This window comes from Mycteria americana, chromosome 7, assembly GCF_035582795.1.
Source record: "Mycteria americana isolate JAX WOST 10 ecotype Jacksonville Zoo and Gardens chromosome 7, USCA_MyAme_1.0, whole genome shotgun sequence".
In the NCBI taxonomy this organism is placed as follows: Eukaryota; Metazoa; Chordata; class Aves; order Ciconiiformes; family Ciconiidae; genus Mycteria; species Mycteria americana.
The window spans coordinates 28,053,114-28,071,754 of NC_134371.1; the positions used below are offsets into that span (position 1 = coordinate 28,053,114).

Below are 18,641 nucleotides of genomic sequence, written 5' to 3' on the forward strand. Positions count from 1 at the left end.
TTTTTGGAAAAGCTGCTTTCCAGATGGTCGGTCCCAAATGTGTGCATGGGGCTGTTCCCCCCCCCCCCCAGGTGCAGGACTGTGAGGTTCCCTTTACTGATCTTCATGCGATTCCTGTTTGTCCATTGCTCCACCCTGTCCAGGTACCTCCGAATGGCAGCACAAGCATCTGGTGTATCAACCAGCTCTCCCAGTTTTTTGCTTTTGTTGTTGACATGCTTTTGCAGGTTGTGAACTGCAGGTCCTACTGGGTATTAAATGAATAACAGTAACAGCAGACACACACATTTGGGAGAGGGATGTGGACTATGTCCAGTGAACTTCTGAAGGATGTAGGAAACGAAGCATCGCCATGCTGCACTAGCCTAGTTGTTCCTAATAATACCTCCTTCTATCATGGTTAGACTGGATTAAGAATATTGCAGACCACATATCGGCAGAGCTTGCTATGTATATGTACTTTTAAGTATTGAAGGAACTTGCTACTGCGTAGTGTTAATTTTTCTATCACTTGGCCTTTCAATCTTGGCTTAAATACTTACTAAAATGTGATAATGTGAAATTTACATTTTTTGTAGAACTTCAATGAAATTATCTTAAAGATAGGCTAAATAAGCATTATGTCTTGTTTGGCCTTAAATGATGCTATGTATTCTCAAAATCTGAGCTGGAAGAGGTGGTTTATTTAGGTTTTAGTTCAAGAGGCTGCAGAGTCAACACGAATTAATTTGTTTCAAGTTCCAAACCTGTAGCAGAAATAAAGCTTATGCTTATACAAATATGTAATCCAAAGCAAACAAAAACCCCTGAGTGATGAAGAACACATCACACCATTTGGTAAATTTGTTACAGGGTTAGTTCCTGATGACTATTTTTTTAGTTCTGCAGGATTTAGAACTTACACTTTCTAAATATTATTTTCACTTTGCAGATGGGATAGCTGAGCCGGAAGGATTTAAGTGGTGTGCCCAAGGCCATGTGTGGGGTTGGATGTAGCAGTAAAGGGCTAGAATTTATCTGCCTGGCTGCGAGATCCTCGTTTCTCTCTCACCTTGTTGATCAAGGCTTTTGGAGCTCTGCCTTGGTGTGCAACGTGCTGCCTTCTAACAGAATTGTCGCTTGTTGCTGATGCAGGCCTTTTCCTAGCTGTCAAACACTGTTGTTGGGCAAGAATATTGAGGGGACAAATCTTGTCTCTCAACTGAATACAAAAAACTTGAGTTTTACATGTCTTGTTTTATGGTGCTGTGCAATGGCATGGCACACCACACCATCGTGTATTATAGCTTCTTGCCTGCACAGGCAGTGCATTTGGAGTTCTCAAATTTCCTTTGGGCCTTAAGGGGATGGAGAAGTGTACTGCTTTATCAATTTTCAACTCACAAGAAAAGATATAACAGGGAGCACTGAGGGAGAAAGCAAAGTAATTTTAAATGGAAAATGAAGTTATGGTGTACAGGCATTACTGATTTAGTAGTAGAAGGTATTGCTCCATTAGTGTGAGCTATTGTTTGAATGTATTTTGCACTTGGATGGGACAAGGTCACTTGGTCAACAAGGAAGGGATTTTGAATCGGAGTCCGTCAAATACCAGTTATCTTTTATTTTGCATATCTTCCAGGCAATGGAATTAATAATGATGTAACTCTTATTGCTAAACTTAGTAGTTGGGTGGTTGTTTTTTTTTTTGTTTGTTTGTTTGTTTGTTTGTTTGTTTTAAGTTTCAGTTTCAGCTTTGTAACATGTAGGTTTATATGTAGTATAACATAGTTTATAATAAAGTTAGTTGAACTTGATTTGGTTGTTGCTACCAGATAGTTGCTTGGCACAACTCTGTCAGGTTTCAGGGTTCATGTCAATCTTTTAATTTGTTTGTCTGTTGTTTGGCTAAAATGGGTAGATTGCTTCAGCACCAGAGGGGCAAATAAACAATCTAAAGGCTGCAAAAAACATAGATAGCTATATGTTAATGGAAACTACAGAAAATATTGATGGAATGCATGTATCAGATTTATTGTAAAATTGTAGAGCCTTTCTTAAAGCTAAGCTGATTATGAGATACTTATTGAAGAAAAATTATAAAACTGACAACATAATAGAAAAGGCTTTTTTTTTTTTTTAGGAAGCAGTTTTATATAATGGTCATTATGTCTACCCTTGTTATTGTGCATGGTTAAAAAAATAGAAGCAAAAAAGAAACATTTACTTGTTTTCCCATTGTATGTTTCAACTGAATAGTCTTCTACTGCCTGCTTTATGTTCTTCTATAGGTAATTTTTAACTGTGCCAGCATAAATTTGTCATCTTAAAATACAGATGTCCAGGTTTAAAAAGCTGTGAACATGCGAAGGACATTAAAATTGGGATTGAATGAAAACATCAGATTTTTTTAAACTCCTGAAATAGAAGCAGTTGACCACAAATTAAAGGACTTGTTCAGCTATATTGTGTTTATTATCATTTAAATAACCCAAAATGTCAAAGTACGAAGTGTTCCTCCCCCCGCTCTTCTCTTCCCCAGGAGAAAGGTGACAAAATGGGAATCTGTCTCAAGCTTTCAGGATTTTTTTATCAATGCCTTAATTCTCAGGCTGAATAGGACAGAAAGGAGGAGAGTTCAATTTTCTTGTTTGTAAGAACATCATCTTTAAGAAACAGGTGTTTCTTTTATTAAAACCAGAAAAAATGTGAAGGTTCACATTTGTGTAGTCCATAAGGATCAATGATTTTTCCACAGTTGTCAAACTTAATTGCATGACTAAATTGAGAACTCTGTTCCAAGCACATAAAGCTTTTCATTAGTCACTATAGTGACATTTTATTTCCAAACCAAGCCTAAGCAGCATGGATGATAATTTAAGACTGAATTTTGGAAGCAAGTGGTGGTGTTTCTTTGAGCTTAGAGGAATGTTACTGTTGATGGAAGTTGCAAGGCAGTTATCCCAAGACTGTTAAAGGTTTCCTAACTTCAGCTGAGTGTCTGGGTTGAGGAAGAAAGAGCTAGCACCCAGAGCATAATAACCAGCAGGGCTGTACTGGATGCATGTGAGGGATACAGATGACTTGGATTGTGTAACAGGGAGGCATTATTCCATGCAATGTAAGATCCACTTCTGGTCAGTCCCACAAAATGGGCAGGATTGTGCCTTTTCTTTTTGGACTTCTGCCTCCCGAGCTGTTCGTTTTCCAGCTCATCAGCATGGACAGTTCTTGTATTTTAGCACTCTTCAGCCTAACCCTTGTTAAGTGCCTTTATTAACACAAGACAGTAGAAGGGCAACTTTGTCATCTTCTAGATGGTCCAGTCTGGGCCTAACCACATACAGATGGATTTTTTTTCCAGCGCTGTTTTGCAGTTTCCTGTTTAGCATAGGGACTTTGAGAAACTACCACAGGACCTTGCAGTTCCCTATGTGTCAGGTTGTCTGCCATTACACTGTGTCAAGACTGTGAGTCCAGCTTCCTTGGTTCTTCAGTTGCTTCTGAATGAAACAGAGCTCCCCTCTTCTCCTTCTGGCTCTTTATAGCCTTCACTCCATACTTTCTTTTAGGCCAGGATTTTTCTTTTTGAGTAAGTTATCTCTGAGCAAGTATACTTTTCCTTACATGTGAAAGCACTTCCCTAGAGCAGTTGTATACTGCTGGTTACTATATCCAGGCATGCATAGCACAACAGTTGTGAAGAGTGATAACTAGGTTAAAAAAGAAAATTACAAAAAGAAATTTCACATAACAGTTGTACAGGATGCCTTAAACATCTGTAGAAAATATCTCACATGAAACACGCATCAAGTTTCTTGAACTTCTTTTGAAAGCTCTTACGAAAAGTAAGGTTGATGCCCGGTATCCTGCTAGAGTTAGATAATCTGAAGATCCAAGATGAACAGGTTTCCTTTGAGGTCTAGTTAGCGTACACAAGAGTGTGTGTGTGAGTGCACGTGTGTGTGTACAAAAAAAATATACTTTCTAAACAAAGGGAAGGTATTACAAAAATGTGTACATCTTATTGTCATGGCAGGAGGAAAAAATATTTGCAGAAGCTTAATCAAACCCTTTCTTCTTCTATTTTAGGATTTCATTAAATATTCTTCTTACCCTATACCTAAATATTAGTATTTTGTGACCACCAGAGCGCATGTTGTTCCGATTGTAGTGATCATGTCTGTTTCAGAGATCTGAACATTCCCTTTTTTAATTCCTGTAGGAAATCAACTCAAAACCTAATTCAGTCTGATGCTGTGTTTGTTTATAATAAATTCTTACAAGTACCTGAAATGGTTGCTTGATGTTGTTGAACGGGCATGTCATTCCCCCGTTAAGAGTAATTGCATCCTGTAAAACATAGTGTCTCTAATGCAGAAACATTGTTATGGAAACAAGTTATGGAAATAGCACAAATAGCATATCAATGTAACATTTTTGTTCTTGAAGAACTCAGAGTGCTTGTGTCTTATAGTGAAACTGGAGAGCTTTCACACCAAACTGGTGTACTGGTGTGGAAAATGACCCCCTTAAAACTGTTAATGCTAGAGTGGTAACTTTCATTTCAAACAAACTTCTCTTTTGTGAACATTAGCTTTGCAACAAGGTGGCTTTTTAATGATACAGCAGAAAAAATGGCCAGTGAGATGGTAGTATATAGGAAAAATTTAAATTTGGTGATGAGGCACTGTAAGTAAAACTGTTGGTAGCATGAAGTAGTAAGTACTGGAAGAACTAGTTGGATGCATCCGTGAGTCTAATTGGAACTGTAATAACCACAGGCCAAAAAGTCTGTTCATGCTGTACAGTTATGGTTTTGGTAAATAAATACTGATGGGCATATAGTAGGATGGAAAACAATACTTTACGTGTTGTATTGTTTTGCTTACACTGATGCAGTTTTATGTAGATACTGTGGTGCTAGTCACGTTACCTCTTTCTGGCTTGATTTTCCTGCTGTCTTGTGCAAAGCTACTAGAGCACAGAAAAAACTGCTCATTGAGAAGAAATTAAAAATTTAAATAAAAGAGATTTAAAATATCCCAAGCGTACAAAACATGCAGTTAAGTCCTTGGTATTCACTACCATTCCTCAACTGCAGTGCTCTATGCAGCTATTTATATTACCCCAAGATCTGTAAAAGGGGAGAATGAAACAAATCATTTTAGTTTTTCCAGAACTTGCATTTTCTGGAAGAATGGGATGGCAGTTCTATGTTTTATTACATCAGAGATTAGTGCATCTGTCACATTGTGCCATTATTTAGTGGTAAAGTCATCTCTGCTGTCATTAGTCAACTCCTTGATTAGTCTTTTGGATAGAGAGATTTTTACTAGTGGGTGTAGTGGTACCACAGATACAGTCTAGTTTATTGTTTAAACTTACAACTTTGGTTGGAGAGTTGCACAGCTTATGACTACTCTTCTAAAATTCAGTCACATAAAACTGTGAGCCAGTTTGTCTAATTTGAATAGGTGTAGTTCCATTAAAGGGAATGTTATCAGGAATATTATCTTTTACTGGTTTTGTTGTGCCTAAATCAAAACTTGTATGATTTTTAGGTGCAGATCTTTTGTCTTGATTTGAAACTAGGAAAGACTGTTTCTCATGAAACTCGACTTTTGTCTTGCAAGTTTAGTCTATTGTGTGACCAGAAAATAGATTCCTTAAATCTGGATAATCGCATTCTCTGATTGCTTATGCTTATATAATTATCTTTGTTATTTAAACTTTCTCAGATAGAGTTCTGCTTGTGTTGTTACATTAGAGTTACTGTAAACAAATATGGGAGGTAATGCAAAATAGTTTGTGTAATTAAAAAAAAAAAAAAAAAAAAAGAGTAAAGTTGCCTAAACAGAATTGTAAAACCTGAATGCAAGAATATAATTAAGCTGTCCTGGGGACATCCATTCTAAATTTCATGTGGTTTAATAGTGATGATACTTCAAAATTGACCATTTTTGTTTACAGTGGGTTTTTTTTATTCAATATATGACTACTTTGGAATCACAACTAACAGGGTTTTTTTCTCTTTTTTGCAGACTGGACTTTGACATTCTTTTCATGAAAGAGGTTTCCAAGTAATTGTCTTATAATAACTTTGAGAAGAAGTTCTATGTAGCTCTTACTTTCAAGAGTGCTGCAAAAATGATTACTTCAGATTTGCCAGTATTACAGTGAGTATGTTTCTCTATATATTTGAAATCTTCAGTGTTAAAAAGGTAGACGTAAACAGAGAGGTGATAGCAAGGATAAAGCACAAGCTTGAGAGAAGTGTAGATTAGTGTGACTGTTCCAGGCCTCCTGTGTTGTCCCATGCTGAAAAACTGTATAAAAAATGAAACACTTAAATCTAAAATATTTCTTGATATGTATGGAGATTTAACTTTGCAGTGAAAAGCAAAACAAGATCTTTGCTACTTTTATGCTTCTGAGTGTTGTGGGATTTCAGAAATGTGAATGGGTTTTAGTCACAATTGACCATATTTGTGTATTCCAGTTGCGTACTCTTTCTTACAACGAGCTGTATTTATTGTGCAAAAAGCCTTTGGCCTCTGCAGTTGAAGAGAGCAAGTGGCGTTAGCATGTTTGATCTCGTTGAGAAATATGAGTGACTTAAACAAATGGGAACATCACTGTATCTAGATAAAGTGAACTATTAGGAAGAATAGAGTGGAAGTCTGAGAGGAGCTAGAGAGTAAATCAAGTAGAATTAAGAAAGGAATTTTAGAAACAGGAACAAAACGGAGCTTTATTTGATGTGTTGGGTTGACCTTGGCTGGCTGCCAGATGCCCACCAGCCGCGCTCTCACTCCCCTCCTCAACAGGACAGGGGGAGAAAATAAGATGAAAAACCTCGTGGGGCAAGATAAAGACAGGGAGGTCACTTACCAATTACCCTCAGGGGCAAAACAGACTCGACCTGGGGAAAATTAATTTATAGCCAGTTGAATAAGATTTGGCTGATGGTGAGAAACAGAGACAAAAACTAAAACATGTTTCCCCCCCCCCCCTTTTCCCCGGTTCAACTTCACCCCTTCATTCCCGACTCCTCCACTCACACCCACAGCATGAGGTGCTCCGAGGGCGGCAGCGTGGATAGCTGCTCCAGCGTGGGCTCCCCGGGGGCTGTGCGGCAGTCTCTGCCGGGTCGCTGGCAGCACCTTCTCCCTCCTCCCGCTGCTCGCAGGGCTGGTCCCTCGCCTCTCCCGGCATCCGGCCCTTTCTTCAGTAGCTCTCACAGGGGCACCGCCGGCTCCTCTCACTGGCCCAGCTGTGCCCTGCCCCGGCGCTGTTGGAGCCGGCCAGGACCGGCTGTGTCCGGCACGGGGCAGCCCCTGGCCTCTCCTCACAGAGCCCACCCTGCCGCCGCCCAGCTGCCACCACCTTGTTACGTAGACCAAATACCTTTGGTAATTATCTAATGTTAAGTTTTTTGCTGGGAGTGAACATATGAAAATAGGAATTATCGCAGGGTGTAAAAGAGCCTCAGTTTATCAAGGTTGAGTAGTGTTCCAAAACTAAGATTTCAACTTTCTTTATTTAAGAAACTGAGTGCTTGGACAGCTGTAAAGTTATTTGTCTGACCTTAATAATAACATGCTCTGCATTGCAATTTTTTCTTATATTTTTAAAACCTCTTTCAAAAAAAGTTAATTTCTGCTGTGGGTAAGCACATGGCTAAAGATGGGGGTGATCCTGATGGGTAGCGCTGAGGGGGGGGCGTCAGCCCTGGGGGTTCTGGTTAGCTTTGGGAGTAGCTGTGGAAAAGATTTTTGAGTTCATATTTTCCTGGATGTGCCACATTCACGAAGTGAGAGCATGCTTGTGAAAATGTGCCAAGGACAAAAAACTGGGAGATTCTGTCACGGCAATGGTAGGAAAGGGATATTCCTACCCAGTTCCCAGTTCAAGAAGCTAGATGGCTTTAAGAAGTGAATGAAATATCATAGAGTTTAAGGATAAAAAGTGCATATTAATAGTTTTGGTAACTCTGCACACCAGCTGAAAAATGTGAGGGATGTTAAAGATGTCAGCATATTCTTTAATCAGAAGATGATTATTAGCCACCAACATTATGCAACATTAAAAAATGAAAGAAAACATGTATGTTGTTTTTTCCGGTAGAGCTGGAAATCATTTAATGCCACTGTGCGAAGTATTGGTGAGATGTCATCATCAGTAATATATAAATATAGTTTTTGTTGCTTGTAAACAAGATCTTTCTTTTTACAAAAAAATCAGCAGGATTTGTCCATAAAGGTTTTGAGACTCTCCTGAGGGCTCAGAACATTGTCTAGTGTGGATGAGGTATCAAAGAAAGTGATAACCGCTAATTCAGTGTAGGTCCCAACCAGACTTTGATCAGAAAGGGGTCTGGCTAAGGGTGAGAAAACCTGAAGCAATCTTTGGTTTAGGGGTATTAGCTTCACACATTTAGATTTGGGAAGCCACAATCCGGTTCTGCACAGAGGAAGCCAAGATTTTCTTTCTAGCTCTTAAATAAGCAGCTTTGAAGGATTATTATAATCTACCACTCCTATGCCTTATTTCTACTTTTTCATAACTTTTTCTAATCTTTTCAGCTACCCCCTTTAAACAAAGGGTCCTAAAGTCAATTTGATATATTAATGTATTTTGCTTAGGACCATATCAAATATTCCCTCCCAAATTCTTCTCTATTGAGGGAACATGAAAGGAGAAATCTTTAATCTTTCTGGATTCATAGAAGTGGCTTCAGAATGCAGTGAAGACAGGATTTCACTTATTGGTGCTTCAGATGTAGGGAGAAAAACCTCTGGTGTAGTTGACCTGGGTGACTGACTGTAACGAGTCTTCTCTCAATGGGATGACTCATATTTGCTGTGAGGCATGTTCCTCTTTAGATTTTGAAGATCAGCCATGAAAGCTGATTCATCCATGATTCATGAGCCTGTGCATTTAGCCATTTTTCTTCATGAATGCTTTTTTTCACAAGGCTGAGCCTGGTAGTAGCAGTTACTGAATTTATCTTTGCAGAACCTTGAGCACCTCAGCAACACTGATAAAAGCTTATAGAAACATTTTTGTTTACAAAAACTGATACATGAACGTAAGTTTTGGTGTGGTGTGTTTTTTAAGAGGGGGTGGTGGTATAAGCTCTATAGCTAGGGATTTATGTAATAGTAGAAGGAAGGTAAATTTGTTTTGATTTATTTTGTAGAGATGTGAACATTACTGTGTCTATGGAAATATGTTCTTCAGAAGCATGACATGGTAAACAGTGATCTGTTAATTCTTCATCACTATATAGTTAGTTTCAATGGGTAGTTATTATAACTTTGGAATAATACCCAGAGTTTTTAGGAGGGATCCTGGAGTTACTGCCGGTTTTCTAGGATGCTTTAGCCACCACAGAAACCAGAAAGAAAAGTAGAGTAAATTTGAGCCTCTAAAAGGGGTTATCACTTGTCTGCTTTACTCTGCCCACCCCAATTTTGTAGGTCTCCCACACTGCCAAATTCTCTTAGGTCTCTCTAATATCAAAGTTGTCTTAGAGAAGAAAGGTTTAGCCTTAGGCACTGCCACCTCTCCTCTTCTTAGATGAGGCAAGTTTCCTTAGGCCCAGGTTATTTTCCCTCCCAACAGCTTCAGGAAAGATAAGCTGTGACTAAGCCTAAGTTTTCCCCTCAGGTGACTAGTCACACACATAAAATAGGGATAGGATAATTCTGGTCTGTTAAGATGTGGATGACTGCCACCAGATAAATTACTTCTTAGCAGTTCTGCAAGATGTGTAGGGAATGAGGGAGATGGATGCTTGCCAGATGCTCTTCTCAATGAGTGTTAAAAACCTGACAGAACTGCAGGCAGTTGAGATGCTTTACTCCTCCTCTGAGTTGAGAAATAAGAAGAAAAGGGGCGTGTGTGTGTGTACGCAGAGCAGCTGTAAGGCTTTGACAGAAGCAAGAAGCACTACCTCCCAAACTGGCCGCAGTGGAAGGGCCTTTTTGTGCAGGAGTTGCAGGATTCAGACAGAATTCCCTGCTGCTTGAAATGATGTTTATTTTAATGTTAAATCAGCCAAGGACTGTAGGTTGTCCTTGATCCTGTCTCCCTACTCCAAATAACGTAAGGATTGAAGGGAACTTCCTTTTTGATGTTTTCCCCTTACATACTTATATTCTTTGCTGGAAAGAAATCTCCTCTCTGCCTCACATATTGTTAGGATGAGATTAATCTTATTTAATTTTAAATATTTATATTTGAGCTGCTTGTCTATATCACCTTACCATCAATGGAGAGAAAAGAAAATTTATAAAACATAAAAACTGTCTGACCAATTTTGGACACTGACCTTAGCATAAGGTATGTTGCACCTTAAGATTTTCTGTTTTCTGCATTGTATATGTCTCAAATTTAGATTAGATGACTCTCACCCTTAGTACTGATTTATTGAGCCTTTCCCAAAAGGCTTCCAGTAAACCAGAGAAGTTTTACCAGAATAATATTAGAGAAGTGTGATTATCAGGTTTAAGACAACAGTCTGTTTAAGACAAAGAAGAGAAGGTGGTTAATAATTAACCTATTCCTTCCATATGCAGTGTTCCGAAGCAATTGAAATTTCCAGAACTAAATACACAAATCTCAGTAGGTTTTGCTAGACCCAGACAGAGGCTGTAGCAAAGTCAAGTTCTCTGTGGACTAGATGCATGCAAAATAGCAGTACAGTTTGTTTATATAGCTCTAGTGTTTCAAGGGAAGTGTTTGAGCCATTTGCCTAGGAGGACTGCTGAATCTGGTTTTAATAGAGAAAAGTCTTTATCCTGATGATATTAGGGGTGCGGTTTTGTATGCTAGCAAAGCTACAGTGTTTCCCCAGGAATGGGGGTATTGCTTAGACCACACCATGCTCAAAATTTTTCCAGTAAGGATCTGTGTAGACCAGAGAGAAACTTATTTTTTCTACAGAGAGCAAGAAAGGATGGCATTAATTTCTCTACAGCAATAGAAAACAGCAGATATTTTTATGGAGTTCCTCACTTCTGTATTCAAAAGTTATTTTAAAAAAAATTGTCATTGTGAGGCAATACGCATTTTTGTCAAATTGAGTTGCAGTGTGATGGCTGGTCTTTGAGTAAAGGCTGGATACATCCATCCACATAGGCATTGTTTTCAGCTGTATTCACTGCATTTTCACCAGTGTGGCCCTATTTTACCAAATCATTTTGAACTATGTGTGGGTTTTCTTTTATTTGGTTTTAGGCTTGTTACAGGTTTTGTTTGGGTGTTTTTGTGGGGTTTTTTTTGTGTGGGGTTTTTTTTTTTTTTTTTAATTCATAGCTTGATAATGAGGTTTTTCAAATTTCATATTTTATGAAGCAGAAAAGCTACTTCTCTTTAATTTTATCACAACAAAGCTGCATATTCAGTGTTTTGCAGAGATACTGTTTTACAAGCGTATAATTTGGGAACTCAAATGTACTCGAATACTGTTTTTTAATCTAGGGTGCCTGGTTTTCTGGGGTGCATAGAGTATTTAGAACTAATCCATTGAAGTTACTTTCAGAAAAGGAGATTCATGTATATCCTACTGCATTCTAGCTTTTGTAAAGGATTCTGTGGACCCCTTGGTGTTTTTGTGCTTGCAAATTGGAAAAAGTTGGAATATAATGTCTTTAATATAAGAAATTTGTCATAGTTCTGCAGAATTATTTGGGTTAGAACAGACCTAGAACAATACAGTAATTTCAGTAAAGAGAAGTATCAGAACATTCTTGATTCTGATACAATGATGTTTATATCTTTCTTTGTTACTAGATAGCTTTCTTGGTGAAACAGCAAATTTATGAGGCATTCCTGATTTATAAAACAAAATAAAAAAAATAAACCCCAGACAATGCGGAAGATCTGTGTAGATCTTGGCTTGCTGAAGCTTCTCAGTTTCTGTAAACCAGATAACTGATGCCACCCTTTATGTTCGAGGCTGTATAAAATAATGGAATAAGCCTGATTTTTACCTTCCCCTTGCACAAGTTTTATAGCAATTTAGCTCCTTTCACTTCAAGGAAATTATATTGGATTTAAAGAAATCTCTGATTAGAGCTAGACTTGACCAATCTTTGAGTAATCTAGGATATTATTACAGTTACTCTTTCATTTACAAAGATCTCATGCACTGGTGGTCTCACAAACTAAAAGTAAAGCACATCAGTAATAGGTATGGTTTTACTTGTGGGCTCTTGGGCAAAATCAAATGCCTCAGAAGATCAATTACAAGCCGAGTTTCTCCAAGTAGCCAGGTCTGTTTTGAAGGCAGAGGAGTACCTGTGCACCTGGCTTGTGGGAGAGGGGGAGAAATTGGGGTAATATTTTTTTTTTTTTCCCTACTTAGTATGGTCTTAAGTCTAAAACAGGAATGACTGCAAAATGATACCGTGGGTTTCTCTCCTAATAGTTGTTGAGCAATGTCAAGGTTTTTTTCATTGTCCCAGTGAAAACGATTTTCTAACTCCAAGAATCATAGATGTCTTCAGATCAAACTGAGTTTTCTGCTTTGTGCCGCACGGTCAGTGTTAATCCTCTCTTTATTAACAGCTGCACAATGCCATTGTCTTCAAGTGTGACTAAAAACACAATGTAGCCCGAGCGGGAACCTGTATAACTGTTCTAATGATGTGATAGCTGGATTGGACTCCAGTTTGCTTTCTCATGGCCTTGAAAGCAGCTTGGAAGTAGTTATTAAAAGTAAAAGAAAGTTGATACTAGGGAATACATTGTGGGATGGATGTGTTGAGAATGTGCTGTTTAATATAGCCAGTTTTTGAAGTGTAACGTGGTTTCAAAAGAAGCTGTTAATTTAAATAACTTCCAGTCTATAAAATGACATTCCAGCCCATAAAAAGGTAAGGCTTTTTGCCAGGGCTAACAATGCTTTAGTTCCTTAGTATGCAGAATAAATGTGGCAAGCCTTTTAATGCTGACTTTTTTTTTTTTCCCTGTCTTAGGACTAAATATTTAATCAGTCAGTGTTAGATTACTTGTTGATTTCAAATCATTTTAATTTATCTAGTGTTTTTCCCCCCCTAGGGATTCTACAAATGAAACTACTGCACATTCAGATGCTGGCAGTGAGCTTGAAGAAGCAGAAGTCAAAGGAAAAAGAAAAAGAGGCCGTCCTGGCAGGCCTCCAGTATGTGTAATTTAGTTTTGTTTTGTTATGCATCTATTTAAAATTGACTGCAAACTGTTTTTCATCTAATCATCTTGTGGTCACATAAATAGGCTTTTAATGAGCCCTATGTCAAACTTTTATGAAGACCTGTAGTATGAAATATTTATCAGATTGATATACAAACAATGTTTGGAATGTTTAAAAAGGGACATAAAAATGAGCTCATAATAGCTATTATTTTTTTCTTTTGCTAGCTACTTACATGAACATTACAATTTTGTTGTTATTGTCATATTGCAACATTCTTCCAGACATGAGAATCATCTCAGCCAGCACGACTGCTTTCTGTTTTGAGAGTTGTAATGGATTTTAAGTGACAAATGACATTTGAGCCATCCTTTTAGTAACTGATAATGTCTTAATGTGAATGGAAGAGTTGCAGCATAGTATTAACTAAATGCCTCAGAATATCTATTAACACATCTTAAAAATTCATGTAATTGACATACACTGTGTCCTACATATAGATTGGGAGCTTCAACCTATTCTCTAGCATAGTGCAGCATACAATATTGCTGTCTGCCATATAAGATTTGCTGTTCTTCAGTAGTCTTTGCCCATTGCGAGCCCATGAATGGGAACATACAGAAACAATCTCTATTACACATAGTATTTTAAGGAGGCTTTCTCTTTTATATTCATTTATTTTATAAAATAGCCATTTCATTGGAAAACACAGAATAAGTTCTATGTGTTATGTTGTCCTTCATTTTAGTTCTTCAAGGCCATCAGAGGTAGTTCTCTTGGTTGTATCACTTGAAGTACACACTGTGGAATAAGATTTTTGGTGGGAACTTCTATGTGTTTGTTATTAATGGTTTTGATTGTCCTCTTAGTGTTTGTCTATGAGTACACCTCCAGTATGAACATGCTCTCTGTGTGTGTGTGTGTGTGTGTGTGTATATATATATATATATCACTAGCAGATTGAGATTTTTTTTTTTTTTTACTCTAAGACCTTTCACCCTAAGTCTAACTCCTTAAGCATGGGCTAGTGAGGCTGTAAAAATGGACAGAACCATATGTTCCCCTCAAGCATGCTGGCCAAGCTGGAGTAAACTCCTCCTTAGTATTGGTTTTCAATTTGCATCACAGTTTCTGAACTTATTTTGGGAGCCAACATTTTAAATCCTGGGCTTTTCTGGGCACGTTGTCTTCCTTTTTGAAAGCTTTTGAACAGCATTTCCTATGATGGCATATATTCTTCATCAGATGGACAGATTTGCTCATAAACATGGAGCTTCTTTACAGAAAGCTTTAAAGAAGCATGTAAAGAGAACAGATCATCTGTTTACATAGCTTGTAAGCAAAGGGCAAAATCAGAAATTATCTTAAGAATATCTCATTAGTAAATCTATGAGTTTTTGCAGATCTAACGAAAAACCCCAGAGGACTGTGCCACCTGATTGCTAACCCAGAAGGTTGTCAGAGTGTAGGAATTTAACTTAAAGCAACGCTAGTGGTCTTTTGTGCCCACTGTGCATTCACTGGACAGGAAAGGTGAATGTTACAAAAAGCATTTCTCATCCCTCTGAGTTTGTTAGTAGCTCCTATGGGAATATTTGCTGAAGTACTCTACTGGTCCTGCTATCAGGTTTCTACAGGAGCAGTTGCTCGTTATGCTTAGAACAACTCCAGGCTCATTAAGCGTACATGATTGTAAAGTGATGAATGTACAGAGGAAGCGGCCGTTGCTTCATACATAAAATGATGGGCTGTCTGCTGACAGTTGCTGCTAAGGAGCAAGATGTTAGGCTTATCAGAGGTGATTCCATGAAAACATCATCTTAATGCTCAACAGGGATCAAAAAAACCAAATCCAGTCTTAAAACTTTGAGGAAGAGAACAGAGAATAAAACACTGTGTCCTTTATAAAACTGTGGTTTGCCAAAATCTGGAATACTTTGCACGATTCTAGTTTCTCTTCCCCTCTTGACCTCCACCCCAGAATCTCAAGAAAGGGTATGTTAGGACTGGAAGCAGTTCAGAGAAGAGAAACAATGGTGGTCAATCATGGAATCAGGCTGGGAGGGACCTCAGGAGGTCTCGTTGCAACCTCGTGCTCAGAGCAGCGTCAGCTTTGGGATCAGACCATGTTGCTTGAGGCTTTTCCAGTCTGATCTTGAAAACCACCAAGGCTGGAGACTGCACAGTCTCTCTCAGCAACCTGTTTCATTTTATTTTGTGAAAAATTTGTACCTTGTAGGCAATCAGAACCTCTCTTTCTTCAGTTCATGACTACTGTCAGTTGTTCTCCCACTATATGCTGTTGCAAAAAGCCTCATAGGGGAGTGTTCCTAGCCCCTTGACCATGTTGGTAGCCCTCTGCTGAACTTGTTCTAGACCTCTTTTGCATTGAGAGGGCCAAAACTGGACACAGTATTCCAGATATGGGCTAAGAAGTGCTGAGTAAAAGGGTATAATCACTTTCCTTGGTGTACTGCTATATTCCTGTTTGTACAGCCCAGGGTGCTGATGGCCTTTGCTGCTCAGGCGCATGGCTGTCTCATGTACAGTTTGCTGTCTTCCAGGACCCTGAGGTCCTTTTCCACAGAGGTGTTCCCTGACTAGCCAGTCTCCAGCCTGTGTTGGTGCAGGGATTTATTCCTCTGCCAGGGGTAGGTCTTTGCATTTGTCCATGTTGAATTTTGAGTGTACCGTTAGCCCAGTCTTCCAGACTGTCAATAGCAGTCTTGCCCTTGATGTCATTAGGCGGTCTCCCTGCCAATTTGGTGTCATCTGCATGCTTGACAGGAGCGCACACTCTCACCACCTCCGGCTATCTGATAAAGATGGGAAACTGGGCATGTTCCAGTTAGACTTCTGTCGTACTCCCTCATCGCCAGCCTCCAGGTAGAGGATGATCCATTAACCGCTACGCTCTGAGCCCAACAGCTCAACCAGTTCTCCGTGCATCTAGTTGTCTACCCATCCAGATCACAACTTCCCAATTTGGATACAAGAATATTGTGGGAAACTGTTGAAAACCTTGCTAAAGTCAAGATAAATGGCATCTATTGCTCTCCCATCATCCACAAATTCAGTCATTTTGCTACAGTTTTTTGGGTGACTTGACAAAATGTGTATGTTTGGATACACAATCAAATCCTGCCTTCATAATTGATACTGCAGCAACAGAAAGGAATAAATAAGGTTCTTCTACAAAAAAAAAAAGACCAAAAAGGAAAAGCCACTCAATGTCTAATATCCTTGAGGAGAAATGCAAACACCTTGGAAAGTCTAATCTATGCAATTAAATTTATAACATTATTTGGTATTAAAAGTCATGGACTTAGTAATTGAAGTATTTGCAAATGAAGACTTTGCAAATATTGTATTTCACTTTCCCTCCTCCTCCACATTGCTCACCTATCTGTGTTGCTAACCCATCCACTTTCCTCAGGTGAATTATCTGTTTGTTACAGGAGGTGCAGCTCTGACATTTTTCCTCCACTCTTGAATCTGCTAACGTGATTTTTATTTCCTCCACAGGTACCACCTACCTTTACTCTCAGATGTGAAACAGATTAAAATATTTAGTTAAATTCAGAGCTGTTTTTCTCAACTAATACTTAGCTTTGATGTTTTTCCTTTGTTACAGACCTAAAGAAAGGCTTTTCTGCCCAAAGGCTTTTATGTTTTTTGCGGGTTTTTTTCCCGAACTAAAATATTATGGTCTAGTAAGATTTGATCTCTCCCTGCAAATGCTGATTTGCTTATGTCCTTAGGCCATCGCAGCTACAGTGACACATCTGCCATAAACATATCAACCTCTTTTGGAAAGAGTTTACTCTTCTGTGCTGTTTTGTCTAGCTGCATGGTTCTATTACAGAGCTGCACACAGTGTACTCCATCAAATACATGTATGTATTTTAAATAGGTTTCTGCTGTAGTGTTATAGAATGGACTTGACCTTTTGTCAGAAAGATAAACTACTACTAGAGGATTTTCCAGACTTTTTTTCCAAAGGAAGACATTCCTCTTTGCGGGTTTGAGGCTTTTGTAAGGAGATGGTCCTCATTTGAAAATTTGCCATTTGTAGCAAATACCTCTTCAGTTCATAGAGAACCTTAACATTTTGGGGAACCTTCCCTTCCTGAAAACGCTGCTTTCCAAGTTGCCCCTCCACTTGTATAAGAGACTATTCTAATGAGTACTTGACCGAGTAGATTAGACAACTTTGCAAGTCAACTTGCAAAGAGATTAAGTGCATTGGTCCTTCAGAATAACTCTCGGAATCTAACCTGATTGTCCTGAATTCACTGACCCTTGCTGTGAATTTAGCAGGAGTTTCACCATTTCCTGTTCTAGCATTGACAATGGTTGGGGCTGGCCTCCCCCTTGCCCATGTCCGCTTCTAAACACTGAGTCTTGTAGACCAGATGCCTGTGGAATGACTGGCCAAGAGGTGAATCTGTCCAGTCAGTGGGATATTTTGGTGCATGTATTTATGCGATACTGTATGTGAGCATACCATGTGGATATGTATTTAGTGACTTGTGGCATGTATTTAAGGCGTGACCTATAACAGTCCTCTTGTTGAAGTTGCTGAGTAACATTCGCCAAAAATGCCTTTTTTTTGTCGGCTGCATTATTGAAATATATGGATATGGATGTGCTCTCCTGTTCTAGGTAGGAGATTTGAAAGCCCAAGGGCTTATGATGCAATGCAGCTTTTACATCAGTAAGCTTGGGCTCAGATCAGTTATTTATCTATCCTTTTTTGTCTCCTCTCTTGGATCAATGCTCTCTGTTCAATGTTGTTGCCATGCTTTATTTTAACCTACCTGGCCTTACCTTCCCACGAGCTCAGAATAGCTTCGCTTAAACTTCAGCTGTTAGAGGTTGAGGGAGTGAGAGAGATCCCTGGCTATATTTCAGCATTGAAGTAGGAGTAGACAGATTAGCCTCTTTGACTCTGAGGACAAGAAGAAACATCAGTCTTTCTGTTCCAGAGGTGGCAATTCTGAGATCTCTGCTGGGGCGTCTCTCATCCCATACTGAAGGCCGCAGCATGCCTTTCTCCAGCTCCTCTCCTCAGATTCTTCTATTAAGGCAAGATGGAACAAGGCACTTCTGATCCTTTTGTTCCCAGCACAGACTGTGTGGTTTTGCTTTCAAGTCTGTTTTGTATTGTTTGGTATGGAGGAGACGGACCACAATACCTTATCTTTGCATTCATATGTGAAATTTTAACTGTACAGCAGACTCTTAGCCTTATTTAGTCTCGTAGCATGGATGTTAGATACTGCAGGGGATTTAATTTTCCTTCTAGTTCCAAATCATACACGTCCTGATTAATAGTGGGAAGGAATACTCTTGGAAGAATTTCTTTTCATAGTAGTCAAGCTTTGTGGTTTGGTGTGACTTACAGCAGTGTCCTATTTCAGCTTGCTTGCCTGATATTTTAGGTCCCTTAAAACTGGAGTGAATAAGTCTCTGTAGT

At 38.9% G+C, this 18,641-nt stretch overlaps 1 protein-coding gene across 2 annotated transcripts in view; it reads left to right on the forward strand.

Moving 5' to 3' along the window:
- The window catches only part of STAG1 (STAG1 cohesin complex component), a 202,655-nt gene that overhangs the window by 38,027 nt on the left and 145,987 nt on the right, over positions 1-18,641 (forward strand). For both annotated transcript variants that reach the window (XM_075507568.1, XM_075507567.1), the window contains exons 2-3: positions 6,024-6,158; positions 13,051-13,153. In XM_075507568.1, the coding sequence (XP_075363683.1) occupies positions 6,130-6,158; positions 13,051-13,153 (132 nt within the window). In that variant the 5' untranslated portion in view covers positions 6,024-6,129. The remainder of the gene's footprint in view (positions 1-6,023; positions 6,159-13,050; positions 13,154-18,641) is intronic.